Source organism: Notolepis coatsorum (genome assembly GCF_963971535.1).
Source record: "Notolepis coatsorum genome assembly, chromosome: 1".
Classification (NCBI taxonomy): Eukaryota; Metazoa; Chordata; class Actinopteri; order Aulopiformes; family Paralepididae; genus Notolepis; species Notolepis coatsorum.
In genome coordinates, this window is record NC_140165.1 from 168,308,409 (window position 1) to 168,331,517 (window position 23,109).

Genomic DNA, 23,109 nt, shown 5'->3' on the forward strand with positions numbered 1-23,109 from the left:
TCCAGCTCCGGCAAATCCCGGGCAGATCTGTCATATAGTAGGATTTCGCAAGTTGCTTCCTGTGGCGCAGCTTTTCCGTGACCCCCACCACAACCGCTGGTTCGAGGAGCCTGTTCGTAGCCGGGATGGACGTCTTCAGTCGGCGGGACATGAGGCATTGTGCCGGGCTGCTTCCCATGTTTTCAGTGGGAGTGTTCCTCCAGTGCAGTATGGCCTTCCATGGGTCATCACCATCATGCGCGGCTTTGCGCAGTAGATTCTTCGCAATCTTCACAGCAGACTCCGCCTTGCCGTTCGCCCTCGGGTATCTTGGAGAGGAAGTTACATGCTCAAACTCCCATTCGGAGGCAAAGCGTTTGAACTGATCGGTAAACTGAGGGCCGTTGTCTGTAATGACCCTTTCTGGTTGGCCATTTCGTGCAAATTGTGCTTTACATCGCTTGATGATTGTCTCTGCGGACATGTCGGGAGAAGTTCAATCTCTCAAAAATCAGAATAGTGATCAACCATGAGAAGGTAATCCTTCTGCCTGTGGCTGAACAAGTCCATACTTAGGATTTGCCACGGCCTGGTAGGTAGCTCATGTGAGAGCATTGTCTCCCTCTGCTGGTTGTGGGCATACACATTGCAGGTTGAGCAGGTGCTCACAAAGTCCTTTATTTCTGTCTGCATGTTGGGCCAATACAGAGTCTCATGAGCGTGTCGGTAGCATGCTTCTCCTCCTATGTGACTCGAATGTATGCGTGTCAGCATCTCTGGGCGCAGAGACTTTGGGATGATTACTTTCTGCCCCCGGAAAATTATTCCATTCTGCACACTGATCTCGTCCCTGAAAGGCCAGTACTCTCTAGCGATGATAGGTGCTTCTTCCTTTACATCTGGCCAGCCGACTAGAACTGTGTTCTTCAGTGCCTGCAGACACTCATCTCGGTCGGTGTGCTGCCTGATTTGCTCCAGACGCTGGTTACTCACATTTAAGTAGTCCGCCTGATTCACACACTGCACATCCTCTTGTTCCTGCTGCAGAGAACAGATGGCGTGTCGCTGGTATGTTGTTCCTCTGCCAGCGCAATCTGCCGTAGCCCTGCTGAGCGTGTCACTGATGAACATTTCCGGGCCTGGTTTGTAGATGACCCTCAGGTCGTAGCTCTGCAGAGTCATGAGCTACTCTGAAGTCTCTTGGGTGCATTTAGGAGCGGCTTGCTGAAGATGGAAATCAGAGGCTTATGGTCTGTTTCTGCTGTGATTGGGTCGCGGCCGTATAGGTAATGATGGAACCTCTGGCAGGCGAAAACAATGCTGAGACACTCTTTTTCAATCTGCGCATAGTTCTTTTCCGTGGGGGTCAGAGCTCTCGAGGCAAATGCGACTGGCCGGCCTTCCTGCATGAGGCAGCACCCGAGACCGCTCTGACTGGCATCGCTCTGGACTGTGATTGGCTTAGTCACATCATAGTAGCGCAGGACGGGCATGGTCGTAGCCAGTGACTTGAGCTCACGAACCACTGTCTCATGTTTAGGCAGCCAGTGCCAGGGCGTGTCCTTGTCCAGCAGGCGTCGCAGCGGCTCGCAGACACTTGATAGATGCGGCATGAACTTGGCCAAGTAGTTGGCAAAACCAATGAGACGCTGTACACCTTTGGCGTCCGTCGGGTTGGGCATGTCGCTGATGGCTCTCACCTTCTCCGGGTCAGGCTTTAGCCCTGCAGATGAGAGGATGTGGCCATGAAACTGCACCTCTGCCACCTTGAACTGCCGCTTCTTTAGGCCTAGACGCAGTTTGACCTCGCGGCAGCGCTCTATCAACGCCACAAGCTTGGCGTCGTGGTCACTCTCAGCCTCCTTGTCTGTGTCCCTGCAGCCCACGACCAGGATCATCTGCGTCATCTGCGATGGGCTCGATGCCTTTCAGACCGGTCAGGAGTTCATGCTGCTTACGCTGATACACCTCGGGGGCCACGGAAACTCCGAATGGTAGCTTGAGCCACCGCTTCCTCCCCCAGGGGGTCCAGAACGTGGTCATGAGACTGCTCTCATCGTCCAATTTGCACTGCAAGAATGCATCCTGGGCATCCACTAAGGTGAAGACTCTGGCCTTCGGCAGTTTGTACAAGACGTCCTCCAAGGTAGGTATGATGTAGTGCAAACGTTTTAGAGCCTTGTTCAGAAACTTTGGATCAATGCATATTCTCAGTTTCTCTGGCTTCTTCACAATCACCATGTTGCTGATCTTCCACTCTGTAGGGTCTGTGACCGGCGCCATGTGGCCATCAGCCTCATACCTGTCCAGCTGGGCCTTGACTGCTGCTTTCATTGCGATGGGGACATTTCGAGGGGCGCTCTGAACTGCAGGAACATTGGGATCCAAGTCAAAGTGGACCTCCCCCGGGACAGATTCTACAGGAGAGTTGAATACGTCACTGTACTTGTTGATCAGCTGTTCCTTAGTGAAGCCTCCAGGCTGTGCATGTTCCACTTTCAGCACGTCCTCTGGAATTGTGAACTGCATGAGACCTAACCGTTCACAAGTGGAGCCTGACAGTAGAGGGTGCTGGATAGTCTTCACAATTTCAAATGAGAGTTTGTACACTTGGCCTCTCACTGTACAGTCAGTTTCAAAAATCCCCATAGAACTCAGTGTTTCCCCAGAATACAGCTTCAGTCTCGTATCACTCGGGCGGAGTGGTGCCTCAGGAGCCAGCCTTTTTTTGTCTTGGAAACCCATTACATTACATGTGGCTCCGGAGTCCAGCTGACATTGCTGTGTCTTGTTGTGGAGTCGTAGTGTCACAAACCATTTCTTTCCTTTGGTGTGCACTGCACCGATCAACTCCTGCATGTACAAGTCCTCCTCACCACTGTTGTGCTCTGAGCATTCCGCTGTATTTTCCATACAGTTGACTTTTCCATCAGTGTATCCCTTTCTGCTTCTTTGACACACTTTAGCAAAATGATTATTTGTTCCACAAGATTTACATTGTTTCCCAAATGCAGGGCAATGTTCTTTGCCCCTTGAATGCGAATTGCCACAGTATTTGCAAGGATTACCTGTGTCTCCAAATCTGGGTGGATTGCTCTGCTTCCATTGGTTGTGTCTGGAATGTTGTTTGGCAACTGCGTGCACAGAGACTTGTTGACGCAATCTCCATCGCTCTCATTCGCATGTCCGTTTGTTCCGTTGCGCGGCACATCTCGATGGCGGAGATCAACGTAAGTCCCTTTTCCCTCAGCAACCTGCGCCTGATACTCTCGTTGGCAACACCAAGGACTATCTTGTCACGGATCATTTCGTCTTTCAACTGTCCATATTCGCATGTCGCTGCCCTTTCTCTCAGCCTCGTCACAAAAGCATCAATCGATTCTCCTTCTTCCTGTTTGCAACTCCCGAAAACGTACCTCTCATAGATAGTGTTCTTGGCTGGCTTGAAATACTTCTCCAACTCGTCCAGTATGACGGCAGGATCCCCTTGACCGTCTACAGAGAGGTTCAGGTTATGCCGGTAAATGTGTCGGCATTCACTTCCCATCGCGCTCCTTAGGGTTGCAGCTTGTATTTTCTTGTCCCTATCCGATATGCCCGTGACGAGTACATAGTCTTCATATTCGGACCGAAAAATCTCCCAATTGACGCTCCAATCGCCTGTGAAGCTCATCGGAGACGGTGCTGGAAAATTAACGTTAGCCGCCATTCTAGCTGCCGCTGGTGAGCTCCTGGGTAACGTAATTCCCTCACTTTCGTCCTGACTGTCTCGTTCAGTAGATGAACCGCTGCTGGAGTCCGATTCCGACTAGTCTTCAACTAAATAAAATACTAGTTCCAGCTTCTGACACCATGTTTCTGTATGCTGTATACAGTATGCAACAATAATGACACGGACGCGGTGTGTAGTTCAGTCATGTAATGTAAAACTGGCGATAACATGTCCCCGAGCACGGGTATAAATATGACAGGCCTAACTAGAGGATTGCCGATGGCATCGATCTGGAACAATATGTGTGTTTCAATTACAGTATGTATATGGGTGAGTTCGCCTAATGTGCAAAAACTCATGTGGTGTTAAATGTAAATGTTAGAGACTGTTGTTTACATGTGCGTGTACTAACCAGTCCAGGGGAGCAAGAATGAGTGGGAAAATTAATGGGTAGCGACGCAGGAAATTCTGGGGTGGAGGTACGGTTCCTTGATGGGGAGAGAGGAGAAGACAACGAGCGTTAGTCCAAGCACGAAACACAGGGAAAAGCAAATGACGGAGATCAGGAATAATCAAAACACGAGAGAAACATATGCTAAGACTTGAAGAGACATTTAGTTACACTATCCACAATGGTCAGTACGATCAAGCACTGAGAGATGAGCTGTCAGGTATTTTATGCAGCAGGTGCCTATGTCTCAGGACGCGTCCAGCTGTTCCGCATTGCGCCTGATTAGTCTCCACGGGAGGTGACGAGGTGGAAGCCACAACACAGCCAGTCACTAGAACGGGTTCCATAGGTTCCAAAATTCCATTGCAATAATGATGTAGTATAAGGAGGTACCTTACCAATAAGAGCCTTAGAAATGAACAAATACCAGTGTTTGTTGCGCCTCCGACAGAGAGGACCAACCAACCTTCTCATAAAGCCCACAGTTTCCAATTGCCCGCACAATTAATCATTGTGCGATTTTGATATTGCAGGCGGCTGCAATATTTGATAAAGACAATGGTTTGTGTGTCAAAATACCATTCTAAATGACGTATTGCGGTGCTGCAGAACAGAGCTCTAATGGGGCGGCTGGGTGGCGCAGCGGACTAAGCGCTCGTCACCAACGCAAGAGACACTGGTATCGAATCCGGCTGTCAGCGTTGCCTCCGGCTTGGCTGGCCGTCATACTGGCTCGATTGGCAGAGTCAGCGGGAGGGAAGCCGGTGGGTGGGTCCGGGTCGTTGTAAACAGCGACTCCTACAGTTCGGTCGGGGCGCCTGCACAGCGAGAGAAGGATCTGGAGGGAGGTAGTGTGACCTTCCACATGTTACACTCTCCCAGTGAGAGTCCGCGCTGCCAGGTGAAAATAAGTGGTGGGCTGGGTACACATGTGTCGGAGGAAGCATGTGATAGTCTCTGCCCTCCCAGACCGACGGTAGGGGGTAGAGTGTGCAACGACCAGGAAGGGGATTGGGAATTGGCATAACGACTAACATTGGGAGGGGAGAAAAATGGAAAAAGAAGGGGGAAAAAGAGCTCTAATATCGTGAATCATATCCCAATTGCAATATTTGTCAAAAGAATTGCAATATGTTTTATTCCCCACATGGTTCAGCCCTAGTTTTGATAAGATAAAGGTAATATTATACAGTATGCCTGATAATAGGGCTTTTTGGGGTCCCCTAACAAAACACAGAAAAACACTCAGATTATGCATTCCTGCAGCCTCTATACCTCTCTGTTTCAGTCCTGTTCTCAATGAGCTGTTTCTGTGTCTGTAACGAGAGAGCTGCTTGTGCTCCATCTAGCAGTGGTCTACCAGCCTGCACCATCTAGCAGTGGTCTACGAGCCTGCACCATCTAGCAGTGGTCTACGAGCCTGCAATGTCGGTTTTAGGTTCCTTAGGTAGAAAAGAGAAGATTTACGAGCGGCCTGCCATCTTGTACACACACATTTTATCAAGATATCTTCACATGCGCATACAAGGTCTGGCTAACTGCTGCGATTGTTGCGGCAATTTTGAATGTCTCGTTCCAAGAGGGAGGGCTCTTGTCACAGCTGAACTGCAGAAAAGACACAATACACATATTTATAATTTTCCCAGTGTTGATACAGCCCCTCATTCTGTAAGGACAATGTACTGTAGAACACAGACACAGGTTATTTAAGATAATGACATTTGTAAAGATAATTCATTTTAGAAACATGTCAAACCATCTAATATGTTTGCTCATCAGATAAACAAGAGACCATGGTACCAATCTGATTACGCTGTTACCCTTCGCCCCCCACAAGGTCTGGCCGCAGGCCTGGCTGGGCAGGTGGCTGCTGCCCTGGAGCTGAAGCTGGAGGACAGAGAGGACAACCACTCCTCTCATGACCTCCAGTCAGATGATGAGACCGATAAGAGAGACATCAGGACCCCCCGAGGAGGCACCCGGACAAGGTAACAACATGCACACACACACACACACACACACACACACACACACACATAGACACACACACACACACCTTTAGACACACACACACACACACACACACACACACACACACACACACACACACACACACACACACACACACACACACACACACACACACACACACACACACACACACACACACACACACACACACACACACACACACACACACACACACACACACACACACACTTTGTACCTCCAGCAGGCTCAACAGTAAATTCTGGCATCCCAGAATGCCCCGTACCCGTGTTATCAGACTTACACTACACTACACGGCAGATTTTTTTTCCCCTGCCGACATCATTCTCAACAGCGACTACTAATTGAACAGCTGACCCTGCTGGGTTGACACGGCCCGCTCGGCAATAAAAAAACGCAGCATATTAAGAGATAATTGAGAATGAGTTCTCCGTCATTAGCTAAATGAACAGCGGTTCCTGCTTGTAGCTGCCATTTTAACAGCCTCTTCAGCACTGTGACCTTTGTTGGGGCGACTCCTCCCCTCTGCAGCAGTATCAACGAGGACGAGGACTTGAACCCGGAGCAGAAAGCCGAACGCGAGCGCGAGAGGAGGATGGCCAACAACTCCCGCGAGCGACTGAGGGTGCGAGACATCAACGAGGCCTTCAAGGAGCTGGGCCGCATGTGCCAGCTGCACCTGAAGAGCGAGAAGCCCCAGACCAAGCTGCTCATTCTGCACCAGGCGGTGACCGTCATACTGAGCCTGGAACAGCAAGTCAGAGGTCAGGGCCCCTGTGTGAACCCACCAATATGAGCCAGGAATTACTCTATTAGTTACTAGTTTAGTTTAGTTTAGTTTAGTTTAGTTTAGTTTAGTTTAGTTTAGTTTAGTTTAGTTTAGTTTAGCTTAGTTTAGTTTAGTTTAGCTTAGCTTAGTTTAGTTTAGTTTAGCTTAGCTTAGCTTAGCGTAGCTTAGCTTAGTTTAGCTTAGCTTAGCTTAGCTTATCTTAGTTTAGCTTACTTGACTTGATTTGACTTGACTTGACTTGACTTGACTTGACTTGACTTGACTTGACTTGACTTGACTTGACTTGACTTGACTTGTCTTGACTTGACTTGACTTGACAAGATTTAGGCAACATTCCACAAAACAACATGCATCTACAATAATTCATCAGAACCTTAGGGCGAATGTGTCAAATGTTTACACTCGGAAATGGCGACAGTAGCGAAGTCTGGCTTTCATGATTTGTTGTTTCAAAATCATGTTATCGATGTTGTCTGTTTAATATTGACGTACTGTAATTCCTCTAATAGTAACCGGTATTCAATTAAAAACCGGGTCTCTATTAATGACCGGGTGCGCTGTTGAGCTAAGCAATTATAAGCCGGCCTCCTAATACAAGCCGGGTTTCATGTATATTAGAGTTATTGTTGTTATATGCTGGCCTGGCTGTGCAGTAAATACCATATAATGGTATGGTGTTAATGTTTACCAAGAGAGTAAGCCAACCTCAGAATTGTATAAAACGAAGTTATTATTATTATTATTATTATTATTATTATTATTATTATTATTATTATTATTATTATTATTATTATTATTATTATTATTATTATTATTATTATTATTATACCAGTATTGTGATTGCACTATTTAACTTTTTTTGACCACCTGTAATTGCACTGTTTACTACGGTATTTCATACAGTACTTGCTTGGTTTCAATAAATGAACCCAGTACATTTTACTGGGTTCAAACTGACACAAAATGTTGATTTATTCATTATGATCTGTTTGAAAATTTGAAATATAGGCCTCTCTCTTATACAGGCCTCCTCCTAATACAAGCCTGGTACCCGCTACAGTTGAAACAAATACAAGCCGGGGTTACTATTAGAGGAATTACGGTAATTGAGCACAAAGCTTAATTTTTCGTTTTTTCTTGAACCTACAGAGCGGAACTTGAATCCCAAAGCAGCCTGCCTTAAGAGAAGGGAAGCTGAAAAATTGTCTGGGGTTTCCGGAGACACCCTGCTGGGGCACACAGGGGGTCACCATGGCCTCATCGACGCATCCAACCCCATGGGCCTCTGAGGAGCAGCCAGGTGAGGTACACCACGCCTCACTGGAGCTAATGCACATTATGAACTCACTGGGCCTCTGAGGAGCAGCCAGGTACACCACGCCTCACTAGAGTTAATGCACATTATGAACTCACTGGGCCTCTGAGGAGCAGCCAGGTACACCACGCCTCACTGGAGCTAATGCACATTATGAACTCACTGGGCCTCTGAGGAGCAGCCAGGTACACCACGCCTCACTAGAGCTAATGCACATTATGAACTCACTGGGCCTCTGAGGAGCAGCCAGGTACACCACGCCTCACTGGAGTTAATGCACATTATGAACTCACTGGGCCTCTGAGGAGCAGCCAGGTACACCACGCCTCACTGGAGCTAATGCACATTATGAACTCACTGGGCCTCTGAGGAGCAGCCAGGTACACCACGCCTCACTGGAGTTAATGCACATTATGAACTCACTGGGCCTCTGAGGAGCAGCCAGGTACACCACGCCTCACTGGAGCTAATGCACATTATGAACTCACTGGGCCTCTGAGGAGCAGCCAGGTACACCACGCCTCACTGGAGTTAATGCAGCCAGGTACACCACGCCTCACTGGAGCTAATGCAGCCAGGTACACCACGCCTCACTGGAGCTAATGCAGCCAGGTACACCACGCCTCACTGGAGCTAATGCAGCCAGGTACACCACGCCTCACTAGAGTTAATGCAGCCAGGTACACCACGCCTCACTGGAGCTAATGCAGCCAGGTACACCACGCCTCACTGGAGCTAATGCAGCCAGGTACACCACGCCTCACTAGAGTTAATGCAGCCAGGTACACCACGCCTCACTAGAGTTAATGCACATTATGAACTCACTGGGCCTCTGAGGAGCAGCCAGGTACACCACGCCTCACTGGAGCTAATGCACATTATGAACTCACTGGGCCTCTGAGGAGCAGCCAGGTACACCACGCCTCACTGGAGCTAATGCACATTATGAACTCACTGGGCCTCTGAGGAGCAGCCAGGTACACCACGCCTCACTGGAGTTAATGCACATTATGAACTCACTGGGCCTCTGAGGAGCAGCCAGGTACACCACGCCTCACTGGAGCTAATGCAGCCAGGTACACCACGCCTCACTGGAGCTAATGCACATTATGAACTCACTGGGCCTCTGAGGAGCAGCCAGGTACACCACGCCTCACTGGAGCTAATGCACATTATGAACTCACTGGGCCTCTGAGGAGCAGCCAGGTACACCACGCCTCACTGGGCCTCTGAGGAGCAGCCAGGTACACCACGCCTCACTAGAGTTAATGCAGCCAGGTACACCACGCCTCACTGGAGCTAATGCAGCCAGGTACACCACGCCTCACTGGAGCTAATGCAGCCAGGTACACCACGCCTCACTGGAGCTAATGCAGCCAGGTACACCACGCCTCACTAGAGTTAATGCAGCCAGGTACACCACGCCTCACTAGAGTTAATGCAGCCAGGTACACCACGCCTCACTGGAGCTAATGCAGCCAGGTACACCACGCCTCACTGGAGCTAATGCAGCCAGGTACACCACGCCTCACTAGAGTTAATGCAGCCAGGTACACCACGCCTCACTGGAGTTAATGCAGCCAGGTACACCACGCCTCACTGGAGCTAATGCAGCCAGGTACACCACGCCTCATTGGAGCTAATGCAGCCAGGTACACCACGCCTCACTGGAGCTAATGCAGCCAGGTACACCACGCCTCACTAGAGTTAATGCAGCCAGGTACACCACGCCTCACTGGAGCTAATGCAGCCAGGTACACCACGCCTCACTGGAGCTAATGCAGCCAGGTACACCACGCCTCACTGGAGCTAATGCAGCCAGGTACACCACGCCTCACTGGAGCTAATGCAGCCAGGTACACCACGCCTCACTGGAGCTAATGCAGCCAGTAAGAATAAATATATATATTATACGGTATACAACAATATTGTACATGCTATTATACAGAGATATATGGGTTATATACAGGTGTATAAGTAGGTATATAGAAGGATTATATGCAGGTATATTCAGACAGATATGTGTGTGTGTATGTGTATATATATATACATGCAGTAAATATAAATATATAAATGTATATATATGTATACAGCACTATTGTACATGCTATCATACAGAGATATATATGGGTAGACTATATAGTATGAGGTAGGTAGTGATGATTACCATGATTACAGTGTAGGACAGTTGTAGACAATGAACGCAGTAGGTAGGTATACATTTAGTATAGGCAACAGATATGATAAGTTAAGAATAAACTGTATTGTCCCAGAGGGGAACATTTACTTGGAACATCAGTGCTGCATCATTCTGTGATAACAGTGTAAACAAAGAAAAGAAAAAAATATATATACAATCATTCATTCATTCATTCATTCAGTTAGTAAAAAGGACTTCAGACAAATTGTGAGGTTTCTGTCCTTGCCTTCTCACTCGTTCTGTTCCTTTAACCACCCTCGCTTTGTTTTCATTCATTTTTTCTGTCAAGTATTTCAATTCCCTCGTTCACACGTTTCTCCCCGCTGACGTCATCTGAGACGTCGCTGATTGGTTCTCTCACTTCCCCACGCTTTTCAATCACATTCCCCAGCTGTCACTGCCTTTCAATCAATCGATCCCTCATTATTTATACCCCGTTTTCCCCACCCTAAGTTGTTGGTTCGTCTTGATTTGTCGCTGGATGTTTTTCCCCGTTGCTTCTGTTTCACTGTGCTATTCTCCAGGAATTCCTAGAAGCCTTCGCTTGGATACCTGCTCCGTGGCGCGCGCTCGCCTCCACTGTAGTTCCTGTTCCTTTACGCAGCTCGTCTGGGTGAGTTTTTCTAGATTGACTGTCTTGACCTATTTCCGATTTTCGTGTGTAACCTTTACACTGAAGTCTACCACCTTTTTGTCAGACAGTCACTCACCCAGCCTTTATCGTTTTTGCTCTTTCCTTATGGAATAATATTTTTGGGATCTTCCACCTCCCACTGTGTATTTACACGAAGATATTATTTCACATTTGGACTGTGTTTGGATTTTTGCTCACTGTGTATTTACACGAAGATATTGTTTCACATTTGGACTGTGTTTGGATTTTTGCTCACTGTGTGTTTACACGAAGATAGTATTTCACATTTGGACGGTGTTTGGATTTTTGCTCACTGTGTGTTTACATGAAGATATTCACTTGGGCTGTTTTTGGATTATTGCACATCACTGTGTTGTTTAACACGAAGAATATAACACCCTGTCCTCCAGCTCGTTTCAAGTCTGCTCTGTCACTGACCCGTTCCCTCTCTCCCTCTCTCGGTCTTGCACTACATCTGAGAGGTCCGCCGTGAGAGTCTGCAGAGCGGTACAGAGGTCTGCTCCTGCTTCCCAAGACTACCCTTCCGGGAGAAGCTGCAGAGCAGCAGAACTTTGCCCCTTGTTCATTGTACCTGTTTCTTGTTGACCTGCTTTCCCTGTTTCACTTATTCTATTACCAAATAAACAAGCCCTCGTATTTGGCAACTCTGAATCCTACTCTCTTGTGTCGTTAGCGTTTGGGGTCGGTGTCAAACCATAACATTACGAACCAACCATGACGACCCCAGCCGACACAGAGGGGGTCAGAACCGCACTTGCATTTCAAGTCGAGTTGACCAGGGATCACGGTCTCCAACTAGAGCGGGCTGCGGCTGCGGTGCAGAACCTCAGGGACCAGGTCCTGCCTATGCAGGGTTCAATGGCCGCTATGGCGGGACAACAGTCCGAGATTCTCGCCCAGCTTAACTCGCTGGGCGACGCCGTTAATACTTTTCATCTCTCACACCCTTCAGGAACATTCCCCGCAGCCCCAGCAGATCTCGCACCTCGGGAACCCCTTCTCTCCGTCCCACGGCTGTTTGACGGTAATCCCGAGGAGTGTGCCACATTCATCATGCAATGTGAGTTGGTTTTCCGTCATCAGCCAAGCCGTTTTTCTGCTCATGGGTCCCGAGTGGCTTATATAACCAACCTACTTTCAGGCCATGCTGCCCAGTGGGTCACTTCCTCCTGGGCAATGGAAGCAGATTTTTTGTTCTCCTACCCAGACTTCGTGGCGGAGCTCCGCAGAGTGTTCCACCATCCAGCCCGAGGTCTGGACCCTGGAGCCCGGTTGGGGACCTTCCGGCAAGGGAGCAGCAGGGTGACGGACTATGTCATGGAGTTTCGACTGGCGGCGGTGGAGAGCGGATGGAACGAACCTGCTCTTCGCCTAACCTTCATAAGGGGGCTCAGTGACGCAGTCCGGGACCAGCTCGCTACCAGGGAGGTGCCCGACTCCCTCGAGGAGCTGTTTAGCCTTGTCATCCGTATTGACGGACGCCTCCTGGAGAGAAGGCGCGAGAGGACCCGACTGCTACCTCCTGAAGCACCCCGGACTCCTGGACGCCCCGTCCCCAACACTACTGATGGTAACAGGCTTCCCCGTCCGGTGCGCGAGGAGGAACCCATGCAGCTGGGACGCTCTCATCTGAGCCAGGCGGAGCGTGAGGCAAGGCTCAGGTCCGGTCTCTGCCTCTACTGCGGAGGTGCGGGACACCGTATCGCCGACTGCCCTACCCGGCCAAAAGATCGGGCTCACCAAGACCCCGGGAGATCCTGGTGAGCCGTTTTTCCCAGTCCCAGCGCCGCGCACCACCTGACCATCTGTTGAGCGTCACCCTGGCCTGGGGGGACCAACGTGCCACGGTGGAGGCCCTCATCGACTCTGGGGCAGACGAGAACTTCCTCGACTTCGAGTTTGCCACCCAAGCCAACATACCTCTTGAGGCCCTTGTGAGGCCCTTGGAGATCTTTTCGTTGGACCAACACCGCCTGGCCGACATCTCTCAACGGACCGGCCCAGTCTTGCTGACCATTGCTGGGAACCACGTTGAGAGGATCCAGTTCCTCATTACCCAATCCCCCCTTGTCCCGGTGGTCCTGGGTAGGCCCTGGCTCGCGCTGCACGAGCCCCACATCGCCTGGGCCTCCGGTACCATCAGGGGCTGGAGCTCCTCCTGTCACGCCCGCTGTCTACAGGCGGCGTCTTGTCCCCCGCCCCGGAGACCAGCTGGTGAGTTGCCCCCGGATCCTTCGTCCATTCCTCCCGAGTACCACGACCTCATGGAGGTATTCAGTAAGACCAGGGCTCAGTCCCTTCCACCTCACCGCCCCTATGACTGCGCCATCGACCTCCGCCAAGGGGCTCCCCTTCCCGGCAGCCGCCTCTACAGTCTGACTGTCCCGGAGAAGAAGGCGATGGATCTCTACATCTCTGAGTCGTTGGAAGCAGGACTCATTCGGCCTTCCTCCTCCCCGGTGGCGGCCGGGTTCTTCTTTGTTGGTAAGAAGGATGGGGACCTGCGACCCTGCATCGACTATCGTCAGCTCAACGAGATCACCATCAAGAACAAATACCCCCTACCTCTCATGAGCTCCACCTTCGAGCCACTGACCCAGGCCTCGTTCTTCACCAAGCTGGATCTCCGAAGTGCCTATCATCTTGTCCGTATCCGTGAGGGCGATGAATGGAAGACCGCCTTCAAGACCCCCAGGGGCCACTATGAGTACCTTGTGATGCCGTTCGGCCTCACCAACGCCCCGGCGGTATTCCAGGCACTCATGAACGATGTCCTCCGTGACATGCTGGAGGTGTTCGTGGTGGTGTACCTGGACGACATTCTAATCTTTTCCAGGACCCTCGAGGAACACATCCTGCATGTCCGCCGGGTGCTGGAGCGCCTCCTCCACAATCGGCTCTTCGTCAAGGCGGAGAAGTGCCGTTTCCACTCCAACTCCGTCGACTACCTGGGCTTCATCGTGGAGAAGGGCTTGACCCGAGCGGATCCTCGCAAGATCCAGGCTGTGGAGGATTGGCCGGAACCCACCACTCGGAAGGAGCTACAGAGTTTCCTCGGGTTCGCAAACTTCTACCGAAGGTTCATCCGGAACTACAGCCAAGTGGCGGAGCCTCTTACCAAGCTGACCTCCCCCGCTCTGCCGTTCGACTGGTCCCCAGCGGCACGCGCTGCGTTCCGCTCCCTCAAGAGAAGGTTCACTTCCGCTCCTATCCTGCTCCACCCTGACCCCAAGAGACAGTTCATCGTGGAGGTGGACGCCTCGGATTCTGGCCTGGGCGCTGTCCTATCTCAGCGTTCTCCTTCCGACCAGAAGGTACATCCTTGCGCCTTCTACTCGCGTCGCTTTCTCCCCGCCGAGAGGAACTACGACACCGGCAATCGGGAGCTACTGGCGGTCGTGGCTGCTCTGGAGGAGTGGCGTCATTGGCTAGAGGGTGCCGAGGAGCCTTTTACCATCTGGACGGACCACAAGAACCTAACGTTCATCCGCGCTTCCAGGCGCCTCAACGGTCGGCAGGCGAGATGGGCCAGTTTCCTCAGTCGGTTCGACTTCTCGCTGACCTTCCGCCCCGGTTCCCGCAACACGAAGGCCGACTCCCTGTCCCGGATGCACTCCAAGGGGGCTCCACCCTCTGAGGACCCATCTCCCATCATCCCGGAGGCCCGAGTGGTTGGAGCCATCACCTTGGGCATCGAGGGTGTGGTGAGGCGTGCCCTACGCTTCCAACGTGCTCCAAGCAACGTCCCTAGGAGCCGTCTCTTCGTCCCTGACTCTGTCCGGTCCCAGGTACTGCTGTGGGGCCATACCAGCCGGTTCGCCTGCCACCCAGGCGTCCATCGCACGTTCTCCTTCCTGGCTCGTCGTTTCTGGTGGCCCACCATGCGGAACGACGTCAAGGAGTTCGTTTTGGCCTGCGCGGTCTGTGCCCGCAGCAAGGCCTCTCACCAGGCACCCTCCGGGCTCTTGCAGCCACTTCCCGTTCCAAGCCGTCCGTGGTCACATGTGGCGCTCGACTTCGTCACTGGTCTACCCTCCTCCCAGGGGAACACCTGCCTTCTGACCGTGGTGGATCGATTCAGCAAGGGGGTCCACCTCGTGGCCCTCTCCAAGCTTCCCTCAGCAGCCGAGACGGCGGACCTCCTGACGCACCACGTGTTCCGCCTTCACGGTTTTCCCCAGGACATCGTCTCTGACCGGGGGCCCCAGTTCACCTCCCAGGTATGGCGGGCTTTCTGCAAGGGATTGGGGGCAACGGTCAGTCTCTCCTCTGGCTACCATCCCCAGACAAACGGGCAGACGGAGAGGATGAACCAGAGCGTGGAGTCTGCTCTTCGGTGTGTGGCAGCCGAGAGGCCGGCATCCTGGAGTCGTTTCCTTCCCTGGGTTGAATACTCGATCAACTCGATGGTCAGTTCCGCCACCGGCCTCTCCCCTTTTGAGGCCTCCCTGGGCTACCAGCCCCCTCTTTTTCCCGCACTGGAGACGGAAGTGGCAGTTCCCTCCGTGCAGGTCCACCTCGACCGCTGCCGTCGCGTTTGGGAGATCACCAGGACCGCGCTGCTCCGGACATCTGAGCGCGCCTGTCGTGGTGCCGACCGGCGCCGGGTTCCCGCGCCGACTTACCACCCTGGGCAGAGGGTGTGGCTCTCCGCGAAGGACCTCCCGCTACGGTCCTCGGCCAAGAAGCTCAACCCTCGCTTCGTCGGTCCTTTCGAGGTCCTGAAGGTACTCAGTCCGGCGGCCCTGCGCCTGAAGCTTCCTGCATCCATGCACATCCACCCCGTGTTCCATGTCTCCCGGGTTAAGCCCGTCTCCCTCAGTCCCCTTATGCCTCCAGCTCCTGATCCACCGCCTCCTGTGCTAGTGGATGGTCACCCCCAGTGGCAGGTCCGCCGGTTGATGGGCGTTCGTCGGCGGGGCCGGGGATTCCAATACCTGGTGGACTGGGAGGGTTACGGCCCTGAGGAGCGTAGCTGGGTCTCCCGGCAGCTCATCGTGGATCCCGGCTTGATCACCGACTTCCATCGGGCCCATCCTGACGAGCCGGGTCGGCCTGGTCGCCGGGCGGCTCCCGTGGAGGGGGGGGTACTGTGAGGTTTCTGTCCTTGCCTTCTCACTCGTTCTGTTCCTTTAACCACCCTCGCTTTGTTTTCATTCATTTTTTCTGTCAAGTATTTCAATTCCCTCGTTCACACGTTTCTCCCCGCTGACGTCATCTGAGACGTCGCTGATTGGTTCTCTCACTTCCCCACGCTTTTCAATCACATTCCCCAGCTGTCACTGCCTTTCAATCAATCGATCCCTCATTATTTATACCCCGTTTTCCCCACCCTAAGTTGTTGGTTCGTCTTGATTTGTCGCTGGATGTTTTTCCCCGTTGCTTCTGTTTCACTGTGCTATTCTCCAGGAATTCCTAGAAGCCTTCGCTTGGATACCTGCTCCGTGGCGCGCGCTCGCCTCCACTGTAGTTCCTGTTCCTTTACGCAGCTCGTCTGGGTGAGTTTTTCTAGATTGACTGTCTTGACCTATTTCCGATTTTCGTGTGTAACCTTTACACTGAAGTCTACCACCTTTTTGTCAGACAGTCACTCACCCAGCCTTTATCGTTTTTGCTCTTTCCTTATGGAATAATATTTTTGGGATCTTCCACCTCCCACTGTGTATTTACACGAAGATATTATTTCACATTTGGACTGTGTTTGGATTTTTGCTCACTGTGTATTTACACGAAGATATTGTTTCACATTTGGACTGTGTTTGGATTTTTGCTCACTGTGTGTTTACACGAAGATAGTATTTCACATTTGGACGGTGTTTGGATTTTTGCTCACTGTGTGTTTACATGAAGATATTCACTTGGGCTGTTTTTGGATTATTGCACATCACTGTGTTGTTTAACACGAAGAATATAACACCCTGTCCTCCAGCTCGTTTCAAGTCTGCTCTGTCACTGACCCGTTCCCTCTCTCCCTCTCTCGGTCTTGCACTACATCTGAGAGGTCCGCCGTGAGAGTCTGCAGAGCGGTACAGAGGTCTGCTCCTGCTTCCCAAGACTACCCTTCCGGGAGAAGCTGCAGAGCAGCAGAACTTTGCCCCTTGTTCATTGTACCTGTTTCTTGTTGACCTGCTTTCCCTGTTTCACTTATTCTATTACCAAATAAACAAGCCCTCGTATTTGGCAACTCTGAATCCTACTCTCTTGTGTCGTTAGCGTTTGGGGTCGGTGTCAAACCATAACACAAATATGACAATACAATACAGATATTGTAATCCTACTATATCCTATTATATTCATAATGTCTAAGGTTTCATTCTTTTGGTACATGGGCTGCTCAATTATTTGATGTACGCCTCTGAATCACATATTCCGCTCTTCCTCCCTCTAGATCAAAGCAATCCCGATGTATTCTGTAAGATAGCAGTGGTAACCATAGGAGCAGGTGAGTTGGCTTCCCAGCAGGAGGAGACACCACTCACGGTTTGTGACACAAATTGGCCGGAGACAGACCACTTGAAGTCAAAGACTGACAAAGTCCAATCCTAAGATTGAAGAAAAAACCCAGGTCCCCGTGACAACAGCCAATGTCCCATCAGCAAATGTCTGCCCATGAGAAAAAAAACGTCAGCACATATCACTGTCTGAAAGAAGCACGTCGCTTCTGAACAATCAGAGACTGATGCAATCTCCTCTGACCCCGTGTGGAAATTGCCTTGTGCCTAAACTGAATTGACGAATGCATTGTAACAACAATTGTTTTATTTGTTTGTTTATTTCTTTATTTTCCCCCTCTATTTATTATGTTATTGCGCTATGAAGTGTACGTCTAAAGGGAAAGTTAAGTAATTGCAGAGTGAAGCACGTGGCTTTTCAGTGAATCTACAGTTTGCCGGTGTCACCAGGAAAAGGTTGAGCACTTCCACCCTGAGCAAGTCTTGGGTCCGTCCGAGATGAAGGAACCGTACTTAGACAGTAAGATTAATTCAGTCTTTATTTAATCTCCATAGGTCATTGAGGGCAAGCCCTAGTTTACGATGACGTCGAGAATAAGAATAAGAATAATTCACATTAATATATTGGCCAGTTTAGAGTTATATTTTATTCCCTACTGCAAACGAGTTGCCCTTGGTTGTGGAAGCTTGAGGACTTCAGTGGCCCATTTAAAAAAAGAAAAAAGAAAGAAAGATTATTTATATTTTATTCATTCCGCAATGAGCAGCATTTATAACCAAAACTACCTATGCTTGTTTCTGTGTAGATTAGCTCAGTCTCTGTGCTACTGACTGAAATAGAATAGGAAAATAGAAGAGTACTTAACTCGAGTATGAGCTCAGCATTGGCATAATAACCAGCTTGAACACTATAGTCTGTGTGATGAAGGTGACAGACAAATGGCAAACTCTAGTTTTCCTGAAAGGTCAACTTTTTAGTTTTGGTTTTGTTTTATTTGCAAGGAGGGGGGGGTAATTTGTTTGTTTGTTTGTTTGTTGTTTGTTTCCCCCAGTTGAAATACAGAGAGCAAATGACTTGCAAACCTTAGCATTCCCTGCATAATGTAGTGTCTTAACTAAAGGAACAGAGGACTTCACTGCCCTAGGTCTCCTTTGCCATATAGTGTTAAATGTAAACTATCACATTTTGGAGTTTGTTATCACATGACCTCTTATTTCCCGCCACGGGCTAATCAGACATTCTTAATGAAGAGCTAGAAGCAGAACGATGACCACTCTATTTCCTGGCCTGATGAATATATCACCTAGTTTTCTTTCTGTGTATCTCAAGTATCCAATATCATTACTCTCTAAGCAAACACTAGTATTTTTTTTATTTGTATTGTAACAAATAATTTCTCCAGGTTTGAGCATATAGATTTCCTGAATTTCCCCAAGGGGATCAATAAAGGAATATCTTATCTTGTCTTATAGATGTGGATTTGCAAAGAGAATGTCAAAGTTATCACTTTTTATGGTGCTTCGATTCAAGCGGTGAAATACTCAACCATAATCCAGACACGATATATAACGAGTTCACATGCTGTTCAATATAAAGAATCGCTGGTCTTATAGAACCTTTAGTACAATAATGAACAAAGGCGTTTGTCAACCAGATTGTCTTCTTTCAACATTCAGACATTCGCCACAGCTTTATGTTTCCCCATCAGTGTGCATGCTTTGTGTTCTTCCTATATTAAGTCTTTTGGTCTTAAGACTTGCTTTATATTCCATTTATTTCTTTGTATATTGTCTTCCATCATAATGTACACCTTCAACAAGGCCGCCACATGCTGATGAGTATTGTCTTAACAAAAAGGGAAATCTATTATACTAAAGGATGCCACGCCAAGAGTTTACAAAAATGATTAACTTTTTTTGTAACAACTTTCTTTTTGTTAACGTGAAAACATTCATTGTTGTGTTTTCTCTCTGTATGCGGCCTTGTTGTTTGTTTCAGTATTCATGAGCGTGTATTCATACTGGCAGATTTTTTATTGAAGTTATGAAGTTATGTATGTCCTTTGTTGCTCTCTTTTGACTTTTGAGTTTTTATTTCCTGCTCTCTTCTTGTTCCTTTTCTCATTTGTGCGCCAAGTTAGACTTTGCTTTATTCCCAGATGCTTTCTCTTGTATAATATATAAAAATACAAAAAGTACAAAAATAATATACACAAAAAAGAAAAAAAACATTTGGCTTATTTTTCACTGTAGTTAGCTTTTATACAATAATACTGTAAGAATATTTCTTAAATTCTAAATATTACTCTTTCTAGATTTTTTAAATCGAAAGTTTTGAGTAAAAAGTTTCTTACTTTATTTTACTATGTTAGATAGTAAAAAATGTACAGTTATTTACCATGACCTGTCCATTGACCATATTCACACGGCAGACATTTTGCTCTTATCTCATGCTAAGTTGGTAGGGTGGAAAGGAGATCCCAACCTGAGCATGACATAAAAGCAAAATAGCCCGCAGCGCAAATACTGTATGGTCAATTATCATCAGAAATGTTTTAAATGGCCTCTTAAAGGACCACTCCACCACCCAGAAAGCTGATATTCTGCCCATAATCTCACACATCACAAACCTACAAACTGTCTTGTATACATTAATTTGGTTTGAGAGTTATTGAGTGAAAGAGATGGAAGGTATGATGTCACATATTCCAAGAAGTATTAAATACAGCTCAGTGAAAGGATGAAAATGAAAAAAGTGATCAAGACCTTAGCGTGTGATTAACAGTTTATGGAAAGCCATATGCGAAGGCCTTTTTTCATTTTCATGAATACACTGAGCTGTGTTTACTACCTCCTGGAATATGTAACGTAGTGACATCACGCGTTCCAATTTATTAAGGCTATGATCAGATTGGCCGCTTCTTTTTCCTAATAAAATTCTAGAACGCAGCTGCACACATCGCTAGGACACAGGAGAACAAGGAGCGATACATAATTCTCGTCGCGAGGCGCGGGCGACATACAAAGAAGTGTGGTATGTGATCCCCGCCTAACTCAATAACCCTCAAATCAATTGAATTTGTACGAGGCGGTTTATAGTTTTGAGATATGTGCGTGAGATTATTGGGAAGATAAATCGGCTTAATTTTTTTTTCAAAAGGAGTGCTCCTTTAAGAACACATTAGGATTTGTTGCTCGAAGTCTAGTACATCGTACAAGCGCCAGATTCGTAAAGCGCTCTCTGTCTTGTTGATTGATGAAAGTATTTGTACTTGTGTCAAAACGAATTTGAGGTATTGTTGATGCACATCACGAAAAAAACTACAACAAGAAGTTGAATTTTCTGTCCCTTAACAGAAAACACAATATGTATATAACATTTATGTCACAATAAATGTGCCATCTTTTTTTAAACTCAATTGTATTTGCATTTCTTTCTTTCTCCAGACAACACTTTTTTCTGTTTCTCCATCTTCTCGTGTTTTCTGTTCTCCGTGTGTTCGATGAGGTCGCAGGGTGAGCTCAGTACTGCAGTGTTTCAGTGAAGCCGTCATGGTTTTCCCTCAAGACTTTTCTGCAGTGGATTTAGGCCAAATGGAATTTTATAGTATGTAATGCATTTTTTTGTTTTTTTTATACCAGTGGACCATTGTAGTCGGTATGAAAAGTACTATGGAATATATGTTTATATTTTTTAATAAAGTGTGATACTGTAGCAGTGTATAGTAAAAGTGCTGTGGTCCTACTTTCTGCGTTTTGTTTTAGAAGGTAGATTTGACAGGTATGTCCAACTATGAAATAGATTAGATTCAAATGTATTGTCATTATACAGCACCAGTACAGTATACAGCACAAGTACAGTACAACGGAAATAAGCATTAAACCAGAGTGCAAGGTAACAGTAAAGTGCATAACAATATACAATGTAACAAGTGATGATATGGAATATATTCAGTATAACAAAGCTACTGAGTATATGTGCTAATTGATGTATGTACAGTGTTATTATGTACAGTGATACACTATGGGAGTAAGCCATACTGGCCAGTGGTATAACTAATAAAAGTAGGTATGGGATATATGTTTATACATACATATACATACATATACATACATATACAATACATACATACCCACAGAGTGGGTATGTATGTATACAGGTATGTCAAAAGGAATATATGCAGATATATTCATACGTGGTATAGAGTTCAGTGAGATGACAGCTGAGGGGAAGAAGCTGATCTGAGCCTGCTTGACTTGGAACAGAGATTCCTATAGCGCCTCCCAGAGGGAAGGAGGGCAAACAGTCTGTGATCGGGGTGAGAGGTGCCTTCCTCAGACACCATTTGATGCCATATGCTGTATGGAACACACTCTCACCAAAAGCAAATGTATACACATATATCATTAAATAAGTCAATACATTGATTTCGATTTTTTTTTTATTATTATTATTATTATTATTATTAAACATACTTTTCAATATGATTACATATGTTCTCATTTCACAATTCCACATTTAAGAATAATCTTATTTCAGATTACAATTTATTTCTAAACAATTACAAGACTCACAATCACAGCAAACAGGGAGGTGTAGTGGTGACGTCATTGCCGTTTTTCGTGTTCCACCCTCTGTCCAATGTCCCCATTGCCCATTTCTAAATCGTCTTGTTTAAAACAAATAAAGCATTAACATTTGCATGGTGTACCTTTCTGTGCTTATTCATCCACAATCTATAGCTCAACATGAAAATATTCGCAATTAATCATAAAAAATAATCACCACATTTTATTTCAACCAAAAATGCTTAAACAATAATGTTAGTGATAGAAGGGAACGCATTTTGTGCAACATTTTAAAGCTTTTCAATTTCCATGTGGCAGAATTGTTACAATAGCCGATAATCCATTTTCCCAATGATAAATCCCTATACGGGTGGAACAACCGGTGACGTCAGACTACACCTCCCTATTGGTCTATTTTGTGATCAATTTAGATTTGTGCTCTTTTCATTGCTGAATTGACAATAAACCCATACACAGGTTGAAGCAATGTTACTCAATCTAAACCTTGCGTTGTCATATCACTAAGTCCCCTCCTACTGGTCTAATGAATGTACTGTTCTAAATCCCAGAAATACACCTAACAGTCCTAGGACATGTGCACAGCATTATCCTTGTGCATAACAGCCCTCATCCTAACAGGTCTGCTCCAAGCCAAGCCCCCTGGCAGAGGTGCCAGTCTAAAGTGCTGACTGTCATTCTGTCTGTCTGTGACAAGCTCAGTATAATGCAATGTAAATCATAACTCTGTCGTCGTTCAATACTGTGCCCAGGAAGAGAGGGGGAGAGAGAGTGTGTGTGTGTGTGCATGTGCGTGTGCGTGTGTGTGCGTGGGTGCGTGTGTGTGTGTTAAAGGGGAGCTTGTTTTCTGTACGCGTGGGACCACTGTGTTTGAAGGTCGAGTCAGGTGCCAGTGAGTGGGTCTGATGATCTTGGGCTCACTTCTTTACAGTCCATCCAGAGGGCCCACTGCCATACA

The 23,109-nt window shown here is 47.9% G+C and overlaps 1 protein-coding gene across 1 annotated transcript in view; it reads left to right on the forward strand.

Annotated features, from left to right (window-relative positions):
* Positions 1 to 20,983, forward strand: part of tcf12 (transcription factor 12) — a gene marked incomplete at its 5' end in the record, with an annotated part of 523,457 nt that extends 502,474 nt beyond the window's left edge. The window contains 4 exon segments of the mRNA XM_084330674.1: positions 5,980 to 6,130; positions 6,684 to 6,916; positions 8,092 to 8,242; positions 17,501 to 20,983. Coding sequence (XP_084186800.1) covers positions 5,980 to 6,130; positions 6,684 to 6,916; positions 8,092 to 8,231 — 524 coding nt within the window. The 3' untranslated portion in view covers positions 8,232 to 8,242; positions 17,501 to 20,983.
* Positions 20,984 to 23,109: the final 2,126 nt, after the last annotated feature.